Raw genomic sequence first — 22,834 nt, 5'->3', positions numbered from 1 at the left:
CCTCGGGGAAATTCCCTTGTTGCAGCTCTTAGTATAGCAAGTTGCAGCGTGTGGTATGAGTCAGTTACACTCTGTGTAGTGTGAGGGTAGCATCCTCACTCTGTGACTACGTGTGTTGAAGGATTGTCAGTGACACAGTGTAGTGTGAGGGTAGCATCCTCACTCTGTGACAACGTGTGTTGAAGGATTGTTGTGTCAGTGACACAGTGTAGTGTGAGGGTAGCATCCTCACTCTGTGACAACGTGTGTTGAAGGCTTGTTGTGTCAGTGACACAGTGTAGTGTGAGGGTAGCATCCTCACTCTGTGACAACGTGTGTTGAAGGCTTGTTGTGTCAGTGACACAGTGTAGTGTGAGGGTAGCATCCTCACTCTGTGACAACGTGTGTTGAAGGCTTGTTGTATCAGTGACACAGTGTAGTGTGAGGGTAGCATCCTCACTCTGTGACAACGTGTGTTGAAGGCTTGTTGTATCAGTGACACAGTGTAGTGTGAGGGTAGCATCCTCACTCTGTGACAACGTGTGTTGAAGGATTGTTGTGTCAGTGACACAGTGTAGTGTGAGGGTAGCATCCTCACTCTGTGACAACGTGTGTTGAAGGATTGTTGTGTCAGTGACACAGTGTAGTGTGAGGGTAGCATCCTCACTCTGTGACAACGTGTGTTGAAGGCTTGTTGTGTCAGTGACACAGTGTAGTGTGAGGGTAGCATCCTCACTCTGTGACAACGTGTGTTGAAGGATTGTTGTGTCAGTGACACAGTGTAGTGTGAGGGTAGCATCCTCACTCTGTGACAACGTGTGTTGAAGGCTTGTTGTGTCAGTGACACAGTGTAGTGTGAGGGTAGCATCCTCACTCTGTGACAACGTGTGTTGAAGGCTTGTTGTGTCAGTGACACAGTGTAGTGTGAGGGTAGCATCCTCACTCTGTGACAACGTGTGTTGAAGGATTGTTGTGTCAGTGACACAGTGTAGTGTGAGGGTAGCATCCTCACTCTGTGACAACGTGTGTTGAAGGCTTGTTGTGTCAGTGACACAGTGTAGTGTGAGGGTAGCATCCTCACTCTGTGACAACGTGTGTTGAAGGCTTGTTGTATCAGTGACACAGTGTAGTGTGAGGGTAGCAGGTAGCATCCGCACTCTGTGACAACGTGTGTTGAAGGCTTGTTGTGTCAGTGACACAGTGTAGTGTGAGGGTAGCATCCTCACTCTGTGACAACGTGTGTTGAAGGACTGTTGTGTCAGTGACACAGTGTAGTGTGAGGGTAGCATCCTCACTCTGTGACAACGTGTGTTGAAGGACTGTTGTGTCAGTGACACAGTGTAGTGTGAGGGTAGCATCCTCACTCTGTAACAACGTGTGTTGAAGGACTGTTGTGTCAGTGACACAGTGTAGTGTGAGGGTAGCATCCTCACTCTGTGACAACGTGTGTTGAAGGACTGTTGTGTCAGTGACACAGTGTAGTGTGAGGGTAGCATCCTCACTCTGTAACAACGTGTGTTGAAGGACTGTTGTGTCAGTGACACAGTGTAGTGTGAGGGTAGCATCCTCACTCTGTGACAACGTGTGTTGAAGGCTTGTTGTGTCAGTGACACAGTGTAGTGTGAGGGTAGCATCCTCACTCTGTGACAACGTGTGTTGAAGGCTTGTTGTGTCAGTGACACAGTGTAGTGTGAGGGTAGCATCCTCACTCTGTGACAACGTGTGTTGAAGGCTTGTTGTGTCAGTGACACAGTGTAGTGTGAGGGTAGCATCCTCACTCTGTGACAACGTGTGTTGAAGGCTTGTTGTGTCAGTGACACAGTGTAGTGTGAGGGTAGCATCCTCACTCTGTGACAACGTGTGTTGAAGGCTTGTTGTGTCAGTGACACAGTGTAGTGTGAGGGTAGCATCCTCACTCTGTGACAACGTGTGTTGAAGGCTTGTTGTGTCAGTGACACAGTGTAGTGTGAGGGTAGCATCCTCACTCTGTAACTACGTGTGTTTCCCGACGAACAAGACACCACCATCACAACAACTACAAGCATCTACCGTCTACCTCCCACCATTACTTCCTGTCTTCCTCAACACACTACACAACACTCCTATCAACACAGTGTTACTCTCAAGAACACTCTTGTTATATAAGACACATATGCAACAGTTAGACAACTTTATTCCGAAACGTTTCGCCTACACAGTAGGCTTCTTCAGTCGAATACAGAAAGTAGGCAGGAACAGTAGAGATGTGAAGACGATGTAATCAGTCCATCACCCTTAAAGTCGTAGAATTTGAGGTTGTCAGTCCCTCGGCCTGGAGAAGTTCAGTTCCATAGTCAGGAACTATCTGAAGATCAAGCGACAGTGCGGAGACTTAAATACTGTCGGAAGGAGAGGTGCAGGGTAGTAGTAGTAGTAGTAGTAGTAGTAGTAGTGAGAGGCCACTGAGAGGTCATGTCCCTCTCAGATCCAACACTTCTCACTTGATGTTCACTCTTGTTATACTACACCAGATAATATAAACTTTAAGTCCCCTACAAAACAATAAACAATAAACTTGCCTCTTAAAGAGCAGTTAAGTACTCAAATACACTGATTCGTACTGAAACAAGTGGATAATATATTTTAAATTGGTACAGCTGGGATAACAAGGATATATTACCCACACTGTTCTACTCTCATCTCTCAGGATAATGAAGAACTCACTCAGGATATGGCCCTTCTTCAGGAGAAGGTATGTTAGAAGCAGAAGAGACTTGAAGACGATGTAATCAGTCCATCACCCTTAAAGTTTTGAGGTGGTCAGTCCCTCAGTCTGGAGAAGAGCATTGTTCCATAGTCTGAAACAATATGGAGATGAAGTGACAGGATGGAGCATTATATAGCGCCAGGAGTTGAGACGTAGGTCACTAGGAGAGGTAAGAACTCACCTCCTGGCGCTATATAAGGCTCCATCCTGTCACTTCAAGTCCATATTGTTTCAGACTATGGAACAATGCTCTTCTCCAGACTGAGGGACTGACCACCTCAAAACTTTAAGGGTGATGGACTGATTACATCGTCTTCTAGGAGAAGGTATGTTGTGTACTCACCTATTTGTGGTTGCAGGGGTCGATTCACAGCTTCTGGCCCCCCTCCACCTCTTTGCTGGTTGCTACTAGGTCACTCTCCCTGCTCCTTGAGCTTTATCATACTTCTTCTTAAAGCTCTGTATGGTTCCTGCCTCCACTACATCACTCTCCAGATTGTTTCACTTCCTGACAACTCTATTACTGAAGAAATACTTCCTAACATCCCTATGACTCATCTGAGTGTTTAACTTCCAATTGTGACCTCTTGTTGCTGTGTCCCATCTCTGGAACATCCTGTCTCTGTCCACCTTGTCAATTCCTCTCAGTATTTTATATGTCGTTATCATATCTCCCCTAACTCTCCTGTCCTCCAGTGTCGTAGGTGTGTGTGAGGAAGGGGGGGGATGTTTACAACCTCTGAACGTCTGAATTTCAAAATATAATTAGGTTCAGTCCCAGACTGTACACAGAATCAGTAATTAGGATAAACAGTTTTATTATTGAAATGGTAACGTCGTCTAGGTGCAATACTGGGCACCCATAACCTCGTGTAGGTGCAACATTGGGCACCCATAACCTCGTGTAGGTGCAACACTGGGCACCCATAACCTCGTGTAGGTGCAACACTGGGCACCCATAACCTCGTGTAGGTGCAACATTGGGCACCCATAACCTCGTGTAGGTGCAATACTGGGCACCCATAACCTCGTGTAGGTGCAACACTGGGCACCCATAACCTCGTGTAGGTGCAACACTTGGCACCCATAACCTCGTCTAGGTGCAACACTGGGCACCCATAACCTCGTGTAGGTGCAACACTGGGCACCCATAACCTCGTCTAGGTGCAACACTGGGCACCCATAACCTCGTGTAGGTGCAACACTGGGCACCCATAACCTCGTGTAGGTGCAACACTGGGCACCCATAACCTCGTGTAGGTGCAACACTGGGCACCCATAACCTCGTCTAGGTGCAACACTGGGCACCCATAACCTCGTGTAGATGCAACACTGGGCACCCATAACCTCGTGTAGGTGCAACACTGGGCACCCATAACCTCGTGTAGGTGCAACACTGGGCACCCATAACCTCGTGTAGGTGCAACACTGGGCACCCATAACCTCGTGTAGGTGCAACACTTGGCACCCATAACCTCGTGTAGGTGCAACACTGGGCACCCATAACCTCGTGTAGGTGCAACACTGGGCACCCATAACCTCGTGTAGGTGCAACACTGGGCACCCATAACCTCGTGTAGGTGCAATACTGGGCACCCATAACCTCGTGTAGGTGCAACACTTGGCACCCATAACTTCGTCTAGGTGCAACACTGGGCACCCATAACCTCGTCTAGGTGCAACACTGGGCACCCATAACCTCGTGTAGGTGCAACACTTGGCACCCATAACCTCGTGTAGGTGCAACACTTGGCACCCATAACCTCGTGTAGGTGCAACACTTGGCACCCATAACCTAGTGTAGGTGCAACACTTGGCACCCATAACCTCGTGTAGGTGCAACACTGGGCACCCATAACCTCGTCTAGGTGCAACACTGGGCACCCATAACCTCGTGTAGGTGCAACACTGGGCACCCATAACCTCGTGTAGGTGCAATACTGAGCACCCATAACCTCGTGTAGGTGCAACACTGGGCACCCATAACCTCGTGTAGGTGCAACACTGGGCACCCATAATCTCGTCTAGGTGCAACACTGGGCACCCATAACCTCGTCTAGGTGCAACACTGGGCCCCCATAACCTCGTGTAGGTGCAACACTGGGCACCCATAACCTCGTCTAGGTGCAACACTGGGCACCCATAACCTCGTGCATGTGCAACACTGGGCACCCATAACCTCGTGTAGGTGCAACACTGGGCACCCATAACCTCGTCTAGGTGCAACACTGGGCACCCATAACCTCGTCTAGGTGCAACACTGGGCACCCATAACCTCGTCTAGGTGCAACACTGGGCACCCATAACCTCGTCTAGGTGCAACACTGGGCACCCATAACCTCGTGTAGGTGCAACACTGGGCACCCATAACCTCGTCTAGGTGCAACACTGGGCACCCATAACCTCGTGTAGGTGCAACACTGGGCACCCATAACCTCGTCTAGGTGCAACACTGGGCACCCATAACCTCGTGCAGGTGCAACACTGGGCACCCATAACCTCGTGTAGGTGCAACACTGGGCACCCATAACCTCGTGTAGGTGCAACACTGGGCACCCATAACCTCGTCTAGGTGCAACACTGGGCACCCATAACCTCGTCTAGGTGCAACACTGGGCACCCATAACCTCGTATAGGTGCAACACTGGGCACCCATAAACTCCCATTTTTAAATATATACCATAATTAGATATGTGGGGAGTGTGTATCTGGGTTGGTAGCACACTCAGGTCACACACTGAGGTCTGTGGTACGATCCCAGGTACGGGAGGAACATAAGGGTGTATTTCCTTAAGACACCTGCTGTCACTCTTCACCTAGCAGTAAGTAGGTACCTGGGTGTTAGTTACCTCCTAGCAGTGTTCACCTAGTAGTGGGTAGGTACCTAGCTGTTAGTTACCTAGCAGTAAGTAGGTATCTGGGCGTTAGTGGACTGGTGTGGGTGGCATCCTGGGGGACAAGATCGAAGGATCACAATGGAAATAAGACAGACAGTCCTTGATGACGCACTGACTTTCTTGGCTTATCCTGGGTGGCTAACACTCCCTACCCTGGGCTATCCTGGGTGGCTAACACTCCCTACCCTGGGTTATCCTGGGTGGCTAATACTCCCTCCCTTTGGCTATCCTGGGTGGCTAACACTCCCTACCCTGGGTTATCTTGGGTGGATAACACTCCCTACCCTGGGTTATCCTGGGTGGCTAATACTCCCTACCCTGGGCTATCCTGGGTGGCTAACACTCCCTACCCTGGGCTATCCTGGGTGGCTAACACTCCCTACCCTGGGCTATCCTGAGTGGCTAACACTCCCTACCCTGGGCTATCCTGGGTGGCTAACACTCCCTACCCTGGGCTATCCTGGGTGGCTAACACTCCCTACCCTGGGTTATCTTGGGTGGATAACCCTCCCTACCCTGGGTTATACTGGATGGCTAACCCTCTAGGTTAAAAATCCCAGCGAATATTATCAGTGTTAATAGTGAGTCATCATGTCAGATCTGAGGAAGCACAAGTCAGAGTCAGTACAGTCAACAGGTGCTACTAATAAGACTAAGAAGATAACACATTTCACTCAATAACCATCTTACCAGAAGCGTATTCCATCTCAGAGAAGAAAATACATTCACTATCATTCACACAATATCCATCTAAACAGTAGTGTATACCTTCTTTAACCCTTTCAGGGTCGAGAGGTCCTCTCCAAAATTCGCTCTCAGGGTCGAAAATTTTTCGGAAAAAAAATTATTTTTTCTTATGAAATGATAGAGAATCTTTTCCCGACCATGATGAGACCAAAAGTATGAAATTTGATGAAAAACTTATGGAATTATGCTATCGCGAAGTTAGCGGTCTCGACGATGTTTACACATCGGCAATTTCACCCACTTTGAGCCCTATTTTTGGCCAATTCCTGTGTGCTAGTCGACAAAAATCATATCTATTTCACTAGAACTCCATTTTTTTCTATCGAATAAGTACAAGAAACCACCCATTTACCAATTTCAACTATCCAATAAAGTGGTCAGAAATTGGCAATTTTGCCAATTTCACACAAATTTCAGAAGATGCCAATTTCCAAATAGGGTCCATAATAAACAAGACAGACATTCCTGTCACTAAAATAACATTTTTTTCTGTTCATTAGTTACGTCTCCATGCCTCTCTTACATTTCTTTTGCTTTCCACTTTGAATTTTTATTCGCACAAAAAATAGAAGATTTACTGTTATGCAGACTACTGCATTAGTGTAGAAATGGTATAGAAATTATATAAATAATATCAGCGCACTTGTGAAAGAATATTAGACTCACCAGTTGACGTGTATTGGACGCGTAGCATGATTTGTTTACTTTTAAACTTGGGTAAAAATCGAACATTTCTGCTACTTTGAGCTCAATTTCAAGGTACTTTTCATTACGAAACCAATCAATATCATCTCAATTTCTGTAATATGTCTTCCATTCTATAAAACAAGACCAGGAAAACTAAAATACAACCATAAATAGCATATAAAAATACACTGCAAAGTCACTGTTTTAAACTAAACACTTGGTCGGAGGTTTTTTTTCTCATTATGCACTGTGTGCTGCAGGATTTTTTTTATACTGTGCACACTGGCCACATAGACCCATTCTTTCATATGTAGGCCTACCACCTTTCTCACACTAGATTTGAAGGCGCTAGGATTTAGGCGTACTAGTACGTCAATAACCCTGGTGCGTAAGCCGTACTAGTACGTCGGAAATCCTGAAAGGGTTAAGAAGAAACATCATTACACATCCATGGACTGTTTCTGTATCTCATCCCCAGCTTTCCAGTCGTGTGGTTCCACCAGCCTGTCGGAAAAAGGCCAGGGAAACAAGCTGTGGGAGGTCCCAGGAAGGCTGTCCCAATAAAGAAAAACTTTCATCTTTCACTCCGTCACTGTGGGAACTTGTAAGGAAATGTTTGAGCTACACAAGTCCCAATATGACTCAGTTTCTAGTGAGCCACTAACCAGACTGAGAGTCGAAGATCTAAATGAATTTTTTAAGAGAGGGACACAGAATTTGGTAGACTCAAACCTCATATTATCCTGATGCCAAATGACTTTGAAAAGGCAATAAATGACATGGCCATGCACTCTGCTGCAGGCCCAGACTCATGGAACTCTGTGTTCATCAAGAACTGCAAGAAGCCCCTATCATGTGCTTTTAACATCCTATGGAGAGGGAGCATGGACACAGAAGTCATCTCACAGTTACTAAAAACAACATAGCCCCACTCCACAAAGGGGGCAGTAAAGCTATAGCAAAGAACTACAGACCAGTAACACTAACATCCCATATCATAGAAATCTTTGAAAGGGTCCTAAGAAGCAAGACCACCACCCATCTAGATTCCCATCAATTACACAACCCAGGGCAATATACGTTTAGAGCAGGTCGCTCCTGTCTGTCCCAACTACTGGACCACTTTGACAAGGTCCTGGATGTTGTAGAAGACAAACAAAATGCAGATGTAGTATACACAGATTTGGCAAAAGCCTTTGACAAATGTGACCATGGTGAAATAATGCACAAAATGCATGATAAAGGAATAACAGGAAAAGCTGGTAGATGGATCTATAAATTCCTAACAAATAGAACACAAATAGTAGTAGTAAACAGAGTAAAGACTGAGGCAGCTACGGTGAAAAGCTCTGTTCCACAAGGCACAGTACTTGCTCCCATCCTGTTCCTCATCCTCATACCTGTCTTAGACAGGGATGTAAGCCACAGCACCGTGTCTTCCTTTGCAGATGACACCCAAATTTGCACGACAGTGTCCTCCACTGAAGACGCTGCAAGACTCCAGGTGGACATCAACCAAATCTTTAAATGGGCCGCAGAAAACAATATGAAGTTCAGTGATGAGAAATTTCAATTACTCCAATAAGGAAAACGTGAGGAAATTAAAACCATATCAGAATATTAACTGTAGTGTAAAGCACCCTTCTAGCAAGACAGTGATGGAGTGAATGATGGTGAAAGTTTTTCTTTTTCGGGCCACCCTGCCTTGGTGGGAATCGGCCAGTGTGTTAATAAAAAAAAAATCAGAGTATACAACAAATTCCAACCACACAACAGAATGAAAAACTAATGTAAAAGACCTGGGAGTGATAATGTCAGAGGATCTCACCTTCAAAGACCACAACAGTGTATCAATCACATCTGCTAGAAAAATGACAGGATGGATAATGAGAACCTTCAAAACTAGGGAGGCCAAGCCAATGATGACACTCTTCAGGTCGCTTGTCCTATCTAGGCTGGAATATTGCTGCACACTAACAGCACCTTTCAAGGCAGGTGAAATTGCTGACCTAGAAAATGTACAGAGAACCTTCACGGCACGCATAACAGAGATAAAACACCTCAATTACTGGGAACGCTTGAAGTTCCTGAACCTGTATTCCCTGGAACACAGGCGGGAGTGATACATGATTATATACACCTGGAAAATCCTAGAGGGGCTAGTACCAAGCCTGTACACAAAAATCGCTCCTTATGAAAGCAAGAGACTCGGCAGACGATGCAACATCCCCCCAATGAAAAGCAGCAGCGCCACTAGCACGTTAAGAGACAACACAATAGGTGTTAGAGGCCCAAGACTGTTCAACTGTCTCCCAGCATACATAAGAGGGATTACCAATAGACCCCTGGCTGTCTTCGAGAAGGTGCTGGACAGGCACCTAAAGTCAGTACCTGACCAGCTGGGCTATGGATCGTATGTCAGGTTGTGTGAGGCCAACAGTAACAGCCTAGTTGATTAGGCCCTGATCCACCATGAGGCCTGGTCACAGATTGAGCCGTGAGGGCATAATCCAGGTATCCAGGTAATGTGACATTTTTATTGAGGCAACATTTAACTCCTGGAGGTTTGTCAAGCCAGCCTGACAAAGCCATTATGTACCTCTGACCACCTGGAGTTTACCTGGAGAGAGTTCCGGGGGTCAACGCCCCCGCGGCCCGGTCTGTGACCAGGCCTCCAGGCCAGGTGTAAACATGTGAATGGTTCATTACCTTTGTAATTTGTCCAGTTATCAAAACTTTGGGGTACAGTCCCAGTACCCATTATGTACCTCTGTAATCTTTTGACTACCACCCACAGTATGGGTATGGTGTGACTACCACCCACAGTATGGGTATGGTATGACTACCACCCACAGTATGGGTATGGTGTGACTACCACCCACAGGATGGGTATGGTGTGACTACCACCCACAGGATGGGTATGGTGTGACTACCACCCACAGGATGGGTATGGTGTGACTACCACCCACAGGATGGGTATGGTGTGACTACCACCCACAGGATGGGTATGGTGTGACTACCACCCACAGGATGGGTATGGTGTGACTACCACCCACAGGATGGGTATGGTGTGACTACCACCCACAGGATGGGTATGGTGTGACTACCACCCACAGGATGGGTATGGTGTGACTACCACCCACAGGATGAGCATGATGTGACTAATGCCCACAGTATGGGTATGGTGTGACTACCACCCACAGGATAGGTATGGTGTGACTACCACCCACAGGATGGGTATGGTGTGACTACCACCCACAGGATAGGTATGGTGTGACTACCACCCACAGGATGGGTATGATGTGACTAATGCCCACAGTATGGGTATGGTGTGACTACCACCCACAGGATAGGTATGGTGTGACTACCACCCACAGGATGGGTATGGTGTGACTACCACCCACAGGATAGGTATGGTGTGACTACCACCCACAGGATGGGTATGATGTGACTAATGCCCACAGTATGGGTATGGTGTGACTACCACCCACAGGATAGGTATGGTGTGACTACTGTCCACAGTATGGGTATGGTGTGACTAATGCCCACAGTATGGGTATGGTGTGACTACCACCCACAGGATGGGTATGATGTGACTAATGCCCACAGTATGGGTATGGTGTGACTACCACCCACAGGATAGGTATGGTGTGACTACTGTCCACAGTATGGGTATGGTGTTACTACCACCCACAGGATGGGTATGATGTGACTAATGCCCACAGTATGGGTATGGTGTGACTACCACCCACAGGATGGGTATGGTGTGACTACCACCCACAGGATGGGTATGGTGTGACTACCACCCACAGGATGGGTATGGTGTGACTACCACCCACAGGATGGGTATGGTGTGACTACCACCCACAGGATGGGTATGGTGTGACTACCACCCACAGGATGGGTATGGTGTGACTACCACCCACAGGATGGGTATGGTGTGACTACCACCCACAGTATGGGTATGGTGTGACTACCACCCACAGGATGGGTATGGTGTGACTACCACCCACAGGATGGGTATGGTGTGACTACCACCCACAGGATGGGTATGGTGTGACTACCACCCACAGGATGGGTATGGTGTGACTAATGCCCACAGTATGGGTATGGTGTGACTACCACCCACAGGATGGGTATGGTGTGACTACCACCCACAGGATGGGTATGGTGTGACTACCACCCACAGGATGGGTATGGTGTGACTACCACCCACAGGATGGGTATGGTGTGACTACCACCCACAGGATGGGTATGGTGTGACTACCACCCACAGGATGGGTATGGTGTGACTACCACCCACAGGATAGGTATGGTGTGACTACCACCCACAGGATGGGTATGGTGTGACTACCATGCCCACAGTATGGGTATGGGGTGACTACCACCCACAGGATGGGTATGGTGTGACTACCACCCACAGGATAGGTATGGTGTGACTACCACCCACAGGATGGGTATGGTGTGACTACCACCCACAGGATGGGTATGGTGTGACTACCACCCACAGGATGGGTATGGTGTGACTACCACCCACAGGATGGGTATGGTGTGACTACCACCCACAGGATGGGTATGGTGTGACTACCACCCACAGGATGGGTATGGTGTGACTACCACCCACAGGATGGGTATGGTGTGACTACCACCCACAGGATGGGTATGGTGTGACTACCACCCACAGGATGGGTATGGTGTGACTACCACCCACAGGATGGGTATGGTGTGACTACCACCCACAGGATAGGTATGGTGTGACTACCACCCACAGGATGGGTATGGTGTGACTACCACCCACAGGATGGGTATGGTGTGACTACCACCCACAGGATGGGTATAGGGTGCAGATATTCAACTAAGTCTCCAGGAACTTTGTCATGTCAACTTGACAAAGTTCTCGGAGAGTGAAATACTGCCACAATATAATGTCACATTAGTTGCACTTGTGTCCTTTTACTCTACATATTACTGGTAATTCTACCAACGTTATTACACCTTGTGAGATGCTCACTCTGGCAACCACAGTTGACACAAGACTCCTCTGGCAACCACAGTTAACACAAGACTCCTCTGGCAACCACAGTTGACACAAGACTCCTCTGGCAACCACAGTTGACACAAGACTCCTCTGGCAACCACAGTTGACACAAGACTCCTCTGGCAACCACAGTTGACACAAGACTCCTCTGGCAACCACAGTTGACACAAGACTCCTCTGGCAACCACAGTTGACACAAGACTCCTCTGGCAACCACAGTTGACACAAGACTCCTCTGGCAACCACAGTTGACACAAGACTCCTATAGTATCATTCTCACAAGCACTTCTAGGCTACACTTGGAACTTATGTATCCTGCCAGAAATTCTTGTCTCCATGCACAAACTACAATAGACTTACCTTTATTGTGGAGTATATACTAGCCAGAAACACCTTGATTCCTTCCAGGATAATCTAAGTTCCTATTGGCTCCTCTCTTCAAGATGCCATGTGCTCAGAAATTATTCCTGCAAATAGTTAATAGGTGTTAGTATCCCCATACACCTTAGTAAGTTTATTCAGGTACAGGTACACATAAATAGTTACATAAATTATCATATATAGCAGCATATGTGTATATTATCAAGGATAACACAAAAAAGGTCAAAGTGACTTATTTACAGTGTGGACCTTGAGGGGTCCCTGAATTCATTGGGGTTATACCAATATTTATGTACACATGGGGAAACTAGCTTCTGGTCCAATATTCAAGGGATACTTACTCAGCAATCTTGGCTGCTAGTTCTGCCACAGAATAACCCATGGCTAAATTACCCTCCTTTCCCAAAAATAACTTTTATCACGGGAGTTCTTGAATGGGTGAATGGTAATGAAGGAGACACTAGAGACTTATACGGAGGTGTTATTATTGGTATTACAGTAGGACTCCCAGATCCATGGGGAATATATTCCAAGTTCCTGTAATAGATACTGAAACTGTGGATAGTAGCCAACCCTGTAACTTATTTTTCATTACATACATACCTATTATAAAGTTTAATTTATAAATTATGCATAATAAGTGTAGAATTAGCATTTTTTTCACTGATGGGAAGCACTTCCTGGCTTCTCACTACTTTTGCACTTTGAGGCTATTTTTTTTTTTTTCAACAAACCGGCCGTATCCCACCAAGGCGGGGCGGCCCAAAAAGAAAAACAAAAAGTTTCTGTTTTTAAATTTAGTACAGTGGACCCCCGCATAACGATTACCTCCGAATGCAACCAATTATGTAAGTGTATTTATGTAAGTGCGTTTGTACGTGTATGTTTGGGGGTCTGAAATGGACTAATCTACTTCACAATATTTCTTATGGGAACAAATTCGGTCAGTACTGGCACCTGAACATACTTCTGGAGTGAAAAAATATCGTTAACCGGGGGTCCACTGTACTTTATACAGGAGAAGGGGTTACTAGGCCCTTGCTCCCGGCAACCTGAGGCTATTATTAAGCAAAATTAGGGGTTATTTTCAGGCCATGGCAAACAGCGGATAACTGACACTGTGCATATAGGATATGCGGATACAGGGGTTTTGCTGTACTTGGAAAGTATAGCCTGTCCACATCTGCTTGTCTCTAGGTCTATCAAGAAGTGAGAAAGAGTTGTATTGGCAAATACACAGGATACAGTTAGGCTTCACAGGGACCGTGACTACAATCTACTATTAATGCATATAATACTACCCAAGTATTATATTATTAACACTTCGGTCTACCCCGTTACTAAACTGAATGCAGAGGTAATGCTCACAACGGGACCCTGGGAAGAGATGAATATCCACAGTATTTCAAGAAGTCTTATTCTCGTTGGTCACCAGGCAAGCATTTCAAGCCATGTGGGAAACTTGAACTATGAGCTCTTTAACCCTTTGACTGTCGCAGGCCCCTTTCTGAAACTGTCATCCTATGTCGATAAATTTTTGGAAAAAAAAAAAATTATTTTTTCTTATGAAATGATAGAGAATCTTTTCCCGATGGTAATGACACCAAAAGTATGAAATTTGGTCGAAAACTCACAGAATTACGCTCCCGCGAAGTTAGAGGTCTCGGCGACATATACGTATCGGCGATTTCGCAGATTTTGAGCTCTGTTTTCAGCCAATTCCTTTGTTCCAGTCGACCAAACTCATAGCTATTTCTTTAGAACTTCATATTATCTATCAGTTGAGTACAAGAAACTGCCCATTTACCAATTTGAACTACCCAGTAAAGTGGTCAGAAATTGGCAATTTGGCCAATTTCAAGCAAATTAAAAAAGATGCCAATTTCAAAATAGAGTCCAGAATAAACAATGTAGACATTCCTGGCACTAAAATAACATATCCTCTGTTCATCAGTCACATCTCTAGGCCCCTCTTACATTATTATTGCCTTCTATTTTGATTTTTTATTCATACAAAAAAATACAAAATTTACTGTTATGCAGACTACTGCATTATTGTAAAAATGGTATAAATAATATCAGTGCACTAGTGAAAGAATATTAGACTCCCCAGTTGACGTGTATTGGACGTGTGGTGTGATTTGTTTACTCCTGAACATTGGTAAAAATCGAACATTTCCGCTATTTTGAGCTCAATTTCAAGGTCGTTTTCTTTGTGAAAGTAATCAAAATAATCTCTATTTCTGTAATATGTTTTCCATTTTATCACTTGAGACCATGAAAACGGGAATACAACGATAAATACTATACAAAAATACACCTCAAAGTCGGCGTTTTAATCCAAAAAAACGGTCAGTTTTTTTTTCTCATTACGCACTGTGTGCTGCAGGATTTTTTTTATGTGGTGCACACTGACCACACAGACCCATTCTCTCACATGTGGGCCTACCAGCTTTCTCCCGTTAGATTTGAAGCCGCTAGAATTTACGCGTATTAATACGTCAGAAACAGTGGCGCGTAAGATGTATACTGTATATACAGTGTAAACAGTCAAAGGTTAACTGTTACCACCATGACAGCTGTTGGAGTGTGAGCAAGGTAACATTTATGAAGGGACTCAGGGAAACCAGCAGGCCGGACTTGAGTCCTGGAGATGGTAAGTACAGTGTCTGTTAATACTGCAGTTAATACTGCAGTTTTATAACTGTAGTGTAAAGCACACCTCTGGCAAGAAAGTGATGGAGCAAATGATGATGAAAGTTTTTCTTTTTCGGGCCACCCTGCCTTGGTGGGAGACAGCCAATGTGTTAATAAAAAAAAACTAAAAATGACAGCTGAAAGAAGAAAAACAAGGCACAGCTTTGCATGCCTCTAGTTCATCTTATTTATTGGTTTAGAAAAACAAGTAAACATTAGGACATATTAGAAAACATTTTAGTCCTGGAACCTCGATCACTTCTAACATACAGAGGTTACAACACAGTATATATTGGCAGAGAGTGAGGTGTAGGTGATGCTTGGTGACCTGAAGAATGACATACTGGGATGAAAACAGGTACATGATGTGATGATGTGACTCCTGTGTTGCTGGGTAGGTGGTTCTGTGCCTGGTAACTTGTCAATATTTATTACTGAGGTTTATACCACCTTGCTTGTACAAAAGAGATGCTAGCTTTCACAATAACCTAACTTCCTTACCTAATATAATGTTAAAGTCACAGTGTTAATTCTAATATTATTAACAATTTAAGTCTACCTAAAATCATCCCTAAGATTTAAATCTATCGATTTGCACACTATTATTTTAATGTTTTTGTTGGGGTAAGGATGCATTAAGGATCCCCACGACCTCAACACCAAATTATTTACATCAACTCAGGCTATAGAATTTTTTGGTACGAATAAATTTCCACATTCACCGTCACTCAGTAACTATCTTACCAGAAGTGTTCTCCATCTCGAAGAAGGACTTTCACCATCACTCACTCAATAACCATCTTTACAGAGGAAATTCACCCTTTTAAAAATATTTTCCTGTGCACTCAGGGGCCATGCTGTAGGAGAGTGCACTGAGACAAGTGACAACCAACAACAACAACAGTCACCTCTGACACTCAATGCTGGTAGTTGTCGTCGACACTGTACACTGTTGCTGGGCCTGGAGGAAGGTACCACACAAGACGTACAATGTACCCTGAATGGTGCCACCATCACCGCCTCTACCATGGCTGCACTTGCTCACCACCAACAGTTTGATTGTTCTGACACTACCATGCATCCTATCTTCCTAGTAAGTTTTATTATAATCAACACTAAATACTAGGCCACTAGGGTCATACAGCGCTGTGATATTATCATAATTATTATTTATATTACATTGTATATAATTATTACTCTATTATCATTATTTTATTATATATTATTATTTATATTATATATTATTATAATTATTATTGTAATACTATTACACCTACCATCCGACTTACGACCTGCTCGACTTACGACCTGCTCGACTTACGACCTGCTCGACTTACAACCTGCTCGACTTACAACCTGCTCGACTTACGACCTGCTCGACTTACGACCTGCTCGACTTACAACCTGCTCAACTTACGACCTGCTCGACTTATGACCTGCTCGACTTATGACCTGCTCGACTTACGACCTGCTCGACTTACGACCTGCTCGACTTACGACCTGCTCGACTTATGACCTGCTCGACTTACGACCTGCTCGACTTACGACCTGCTTGACTTACGACCTGCTTGACTTACGACCGTGTTTTTTATGCCAAATTTCTGGGAAATAAACCAGTATTTGTGTTGTACACAGTGTTTATGCTAAACCTTACAGCATAAAATACAGTACTAACAACATAAAAAGTAAAGTAAAACATGAAATACCAAAATAAAACAATAAAATAAAGTCATTACAAAAATGTTTTGTTGATATTCAGTAGTAAAGTTCGACTTACGACCATTTCGACTTACGACCGGTTTCTCGGAACCGAACTCAGTCGTAAGTCGGATGGTAGGTGTATTTTATTATAGATTATTATTGTTACTGGGAAGCACTAAACCCATAAACGAGTACGTAGGTTGTGGGAGTTATTATCCATCAAAACAATACTGTTACAGTGGACCCCCGGTTAACGATATTTTTTCACTCCAGAAGTATGTTCAGGTGCCAGTACTGACCGAATTTGTTCCCATAAGGAATATTGTGAAGTAGATTAGTCCATTTCAGACCCCCAAACATACACGTACAAACGCACTTACATAAATACACTTACATAATTGGTCGCATTCGGAGGTGATCGTTATGCGGGGGTCCACTGTATATCAAAAGAAAGACTTTACATAGAAATTATAAATAACTGACAGCGATGCTGACAGTGAGACTGACAGTAACTGGAGTGTTTCTTCTTGACAGGCTATCAAGACAGGTGACATGGAAGTCCTGCAGGATATCCTACAGAAGGAGCCTGAGGTTGTCAACAGTGCCAGGTATGGTGGCTCCTCCCCTCTCCATGCCTCTTGTGGCACCAAGGACATCTGGGTCTTAAAAGAGCTACTCAGCCATGATGCTAAGGTGAACATTATGCTACTGTGACTTATATAAGGAATATTACCATTGTGATCCCAACCTTAATTTTCTCCATAAGAATGTAAAAAACGTAATCTAAGTTCGGAGCGCTACGCAAGCGAACGTAGATTTACGTTTGGACAGTTTAAGGGTTAGGTTATAACCTAGCCTTCTGTTAAAGAAATATTACTATGATCCCTGTGTTATAACCTAGTTTTTGTTAAAGAAATATTACATTGATCCCTATGTTAAGTTATAACATATTCTGTGGGAAAAGTGATTCATGTAATATTCCTACAGTTCCTAGCTTAAGGTATAATTAGGGCAGCAATGGGAAAGTGTAATTACTTTAGCAAGTCATTCATTTAGTCCCTGTCTAGTTATAACAGTTTCTGTCACTTAATGAATCATTTCTTCAGTCCCTGTCTCAAGGTTTGTCACTTTTCCCTGATTAAAATATAATAAAACCAGGTGAGTTTGTTTTGGCTGCCGACTGGTGTTTATTACATGTATTTGTAGTATACACAGGTGCTCCTCGCCTTATGATGGGGCTACGTTGAATGTGAATACAGTGGACCCCCGCATAACGATTACCTCCAAATGTGACCAATTATGTAAGTGTATTTATGTAAGTGCATTTGTACGTGTATGTTTGGGGGTCTGAAATGGACTAATCTACTTCACAATATTTCTTATGGGAACAAATTCAGTCAGTACTGGCACCTGAACATACTTCTGGAGTGAAAAAAGTTCGTTAACCGGGGGTCCACTGTATATGATAAATAAATGTGAATATATGATAAATAAATGTGAATATATGATATATGTTGAATGTGAATATATGATAAATAAATAACTACTGTCGATGAATAAGTAAATAAACAAACAGTTACTGTAACTAACTAAATAACAGTATTGAAAAGTAAATAAATACTGCTTTAATGCTGGGTAATTATCTTAAGTTTCATCTCCAAAGTAATTACTTTTGCACCATTGTAAAGTTGGAATGTCCTAAGTCGAACCATCGTAAGTCGAGGAGCACCTATATATGTACAGTATATATGTTATTACATTTGTGTAATGTTATTACAGCATATATGTGTTGTCTGATTGTCAGGTGGGTGAAGTGAATGGCTTGGGTCAGACAGCGTTACACCTGGCTGTGAGTGAAGGCTGGCATGAGGGTGTGGCTCAACTGCTGCAGAAGGGTGCTTCACCTGACATGATGAGCCAGCCTCCACCCACCATCAAAGGAGTGCGTGTGGAGACTCCACTACACAGCGCAGCGCGGCGAGGCGACCTCACTTCCACTGTGTTGTTGTTGCAGCATGATCCAGACTTCACGCTGAGGGACAGTGACCATTGCTCCGTCCTTCACTTGGCTGTCAAGTCTCGCAGTCTTCAAGTCGTCCGTTACCTTCTCAAGGATAAGAGGAGTCACAGACTAATGGCCGGTTGTGACTATGGCGGCAACAGTGTGCTACACAAGGCTCTACTGATGGACTGTGATGCAGGCAAGGAATCCACAGTGGAGGAGATTGTAAAGGAACTCGTCAGGGCCGGCGCTAACGTCAACGCCATGAATAAACAGAGCGAGTCTCCACTTTACTTAGCTGCACATCATCGCATGTCGAAAGTAGTGGAGGCACTGATTTCCCTGGGAGGAGACCCTACACTGGTGACCCAGCGAGGACAGTCAGTATTACACGCTGCCTGCCACCGGGGTTGTGCTGCCTGCCTCAACACCCTCTTGGCCACCAGCCACATACAACATCTAGTTACAGCACCAGACAATGAAGGTCGAGAACCTTTCCATTATGCTGTGCACAGCGGATCCATCGACTGTTGTGAGCTGCTCCTCAACCATGGCGACCACTTGACACGAGTAGACAGAGATGGTGTATCACGCTGTTCTCTCATCCTAGAGCACCTCCCTTCTGCGACTCAGCTCCTCAGACGTCTGTTTGATGCTCACGTCCGTCTCTCCAACAATGCAAAACATGACGCAGACTTTAGAGTCACCTTCGACTACTCTGTCTTGTCCTCAGAGAAGGAAGGCATCCAGAGTTCCCTCGTGTCAGAGCTTACAAACTCACGTCTTGAACCTCTTCTCAAACATCCACTTCTGGAGAGTTTTCTCTTCATTAAGTGGCGTAAAATCAAACCTTTCTTTTACAGTAGTGTCTTAATTTATTTTGTATTTCTCCTTATGCATACTAGTTTTATCATAATGACATACGGCGGTAACTCGTGGAAGTGGCAGGAGCACACTGATAGCCTTGCCATCTTTTTTATTCTACACATTATCATGTTTCTGCTCATTCTTATCCCGGATATGATCTTCATGTTTGCAAACTTTAAAAAATATATAAAACAGTGGGAGACACTGACCAAGACCATTGCTCTGGGGAGCTCTGCCGTTGTTGTGTTTTCTCATATCATTCCTTTCGAAGGTGTTATAGAAGTGTCAGACAATCTCGGAAAAAATGATACAGCAAATGACACCATGAACCAGTCAAGCACATACGAAAGCTTCTTACCAAATATGACATACAGTGTATTCTTCGTGGAAAGATACACTGACAGTCACATTGAGAATCCGGTTGTGCGGCACTCTGCTGCTATTTCTGCATTCTTCTGTTGGGTTGAGTTCATGATGTTACTGGGTCGCTTTCCATCTCTCGGCACGTATGTCCTCATGTTCTCCCGTGTGGCCCAGTCCATCACTAAGTTCATTGTAGCATTCTTTAGCCTTATCATAGGCTTTGCTATAAGCTTCATGGTTATATTTCATAAGAAGGAGGCTTTTATAAGCTTCCCTCGCAGCCTGGTGAAGACTCTCATGATGATGATTGGTGAGATTGACTACAGCAACCTGATGGAGGATCTTGAGATGCCAATCATGACCTGCCTCTTCTTGGTCTTGTTCTTGTTCCTGGTGTGTGTGCTGATGGCCAACCTCTTGATTGGTCTGGCTGTAAACGATATCCCGGACCTTCAGCGCCAGGGCAAGATCAAGCGGTTATCGAAGCAAGCCTCTTACTTGGTATCTTATGAAAAATTGATGCTTGTAGCCCATGCCTTGCGCTGCTTCCCTCGCCAGCTGCGCATAATGATGAGCAGCCGTTGCAGAATCCCTCAGGTTGTACACGTTCTGCCAAACAGACACCGCGGCTCTTCCCGTAAGAATGTAGAACAGTACGTTCCCTCAGAGACGCTACAGGAGGCAGTCCTTCTCGGTAACCGTGAAGTTGCAAATGACGACATAAACAATATTGAAGAGAATGATCTGCTAGTACAGCTTAAATCATTCAAGATAAAATACACTCATGATCGTGAGGCCTTGAACCGCAGGTTAGCACAGCTGCCAGACAGCGCTGCCTCAGAGAAGATTCTCAAAGAACACCTTGATCAGATTGTGCAAATAGTACAAAACCAGTTAATGCAGCTCTCTTTGCAGATTCAGCAACATAACCAGAACTGCAATACTCAGCATCTAACAACAGCACCACTGCAGCACTTAAGAGGGCCATCACTGCAGACACAGCAGTACGGCACAGGTGTTGTGAGCGGGACCCAACACAGTGGTGATTGCCAGGGAGGCAGTACAAGTTCCTTTCAACAGTCTCCTGGTACAGAGTAAATACTTAAACACTCTGTTCACTCTAATACAGAATCCCAACATTCTCTTCCTGCAATGCTACCTCAGCTTGTTCACACGTACACACACACACACACACACACACACACACACACACACACACACACACACACACACACACACACACACACACACACACACACACACTCAGTCTTTCGAAGTATCCAAAGCCAATCTGTGTCTCAGGTGTTCAACAAAAGTGTATACATTAAACAGTTTATTACCGTTCTAACTTGTTCTGCTATCAAAACTTTGTGGCCCAGCCCCTGGACCCATTATGTGCCTCTGTAATGTTGAGGTACAGTACCTGGACCCATTATGTGCCTCTGTAATGTTGAGGTACAGTCCCTGGACCCATTATGTGCCTCTGTAATGTTGAGGTACAGTACCTGGACCCATTATGTGCCTCTGTAATGTTGAGGTACAGTCCCTGGACCCATTATGTGCCTCTGTAATGTTGAGGTACAGCCCCTGGACCCATTATGTGCCTCTGTAATGTTGAGGTACAGTCCCTGGACCCATTATGTGCCTCTGTAATGTTGAGGTACAGCCCCTGGACTCATTATGTGCCTCTAATGTTGAGGTACAGTCCCTGGACCCATTATATGCCTCTGTAATGTTGATGTAAGTCCTTAGACCCATAATGTGCCTCAGTAATGTTAAGGTACAGTACCTGGACCAATTATGCACCTCTGTAATGTTGATGTACAGTCCCTGGACCCATTATGTACCTCTGTAATGTTAATTAAGGTGCAGTCCCTGGACCCAGTATGTGCCTATGTAATGTTAAGGTACAGTCCCTGGACCCATTATACAGTGGACCCCCGGTTAACGAACTTTTTTCATTCCAGAAGTATGTTCAGGTGCCAGTACTGACCAAATTTTTTCCCATAAGGAATATTGTGAAGTAGATTAGTCCATTTCAGACCCCCAAACATACACGTACAAACGCACTTACATAAATACACTTACATAATTGGTCGCATTTGGAGGTGATCGTTATGCGGGGGTCCACTGTATGTCTCTATAATCTTTTGACTACCATCCACAGGATGGGTATTGGGTACATAATAAAGATATTAAACTGGAAAACTCAAGAACAGTGTCTCAGCAGCTTGTTCAAATGCAGTCAATACTTCAGTAGTACAGTGGAACCTTGACTTACAAGTACAGTGGAACCTTGACTTACAAGTGCAGTGGAACCTTGACTTACAAGTGCAGTGGAACCTTGACTTACAAGTGCAGTGGAACCTTGACTTACAAGTGCAGTGGAACCTTGACTTACAAGTGCAGTGGAACCTTGACTTACAAGTGCAGTGGAACCTTGACTTACAAGTGTCCCAACGTACAAGTTTTTAGAGATACAAGCGGTTGCTCGGTCAATTTTTTGCTCTGAGTTACGAGCCAACCTCCAAGTTACAAGCCAGCTCCCCACACTTTCCCTCAATCCAAAACCTGAACACCTCTCTTATTTATCTATGATTTCATGCTTTAATTCCATGGAAATTATCCTCTTTTTCTTCTCAGCACTGTCCTTCACACTCACTTTCTTAGGACCCATGCTTAGAAAAACGAAATTTTGCTTAATGACTGTAAAAAAATGTTATGGAAAA

At 44.7% G+C, this 22,834-nt stretch overlaps 1 protein-coding gene across 1 annotated transcript; it reads left to right on the top strand.

Moving 5' to 3' along the window:
• The first annotated feature begins 1,785 nt into the window (after positions 1-1,785).
• On the top strand, positions 1,786-22,234 carry LOC128701700 (transient receptor potential channel pyrexia-like). Its single transcript, XM_070080867.1, has 4 exons — positions 1,786-2,710; positions 16,022-16,265; positions 17,408-17,566; positions 18,678-22,234. The coding sequence occupies exons 1-4, from the start codon at positions 2,670-2,672 to the stop codon at positions 21,201-21,203; spliced, it is 2,970 nt and encodes a 989-aa protein (XP_069936968.1). The 5' UTR covers positions 1,786-2,669; the 3' UTR covers positions 21,204-22,234.
• Positions 22,235-22,834: the final 600 nt, after the last annotated feature.

The sequence above is a fragment of the Cherax quadricarinatus genome, unplaced genomic scaffold (genome assembly GCF_038502225.1).
Source record: "Cherax quadricarinatus isolate ZL_2023a unplaced genomic scaffold, ASM3850222v1 Contig1150, whole genome shotgun sequence".
Classification (NCBI taxonomy): domain Eukaryota; kingdom Metazoa; phylum Arthropoda; class Malacostraca; order Decapoda; family Parastacidae; genus Cherax; species Cherax quadricarinatus.
The sequence above is the reverse complement of the archived record's forward strand: the minus strand, read 5'-3'. Positions and strand labels throughout refer to the sequence as shown.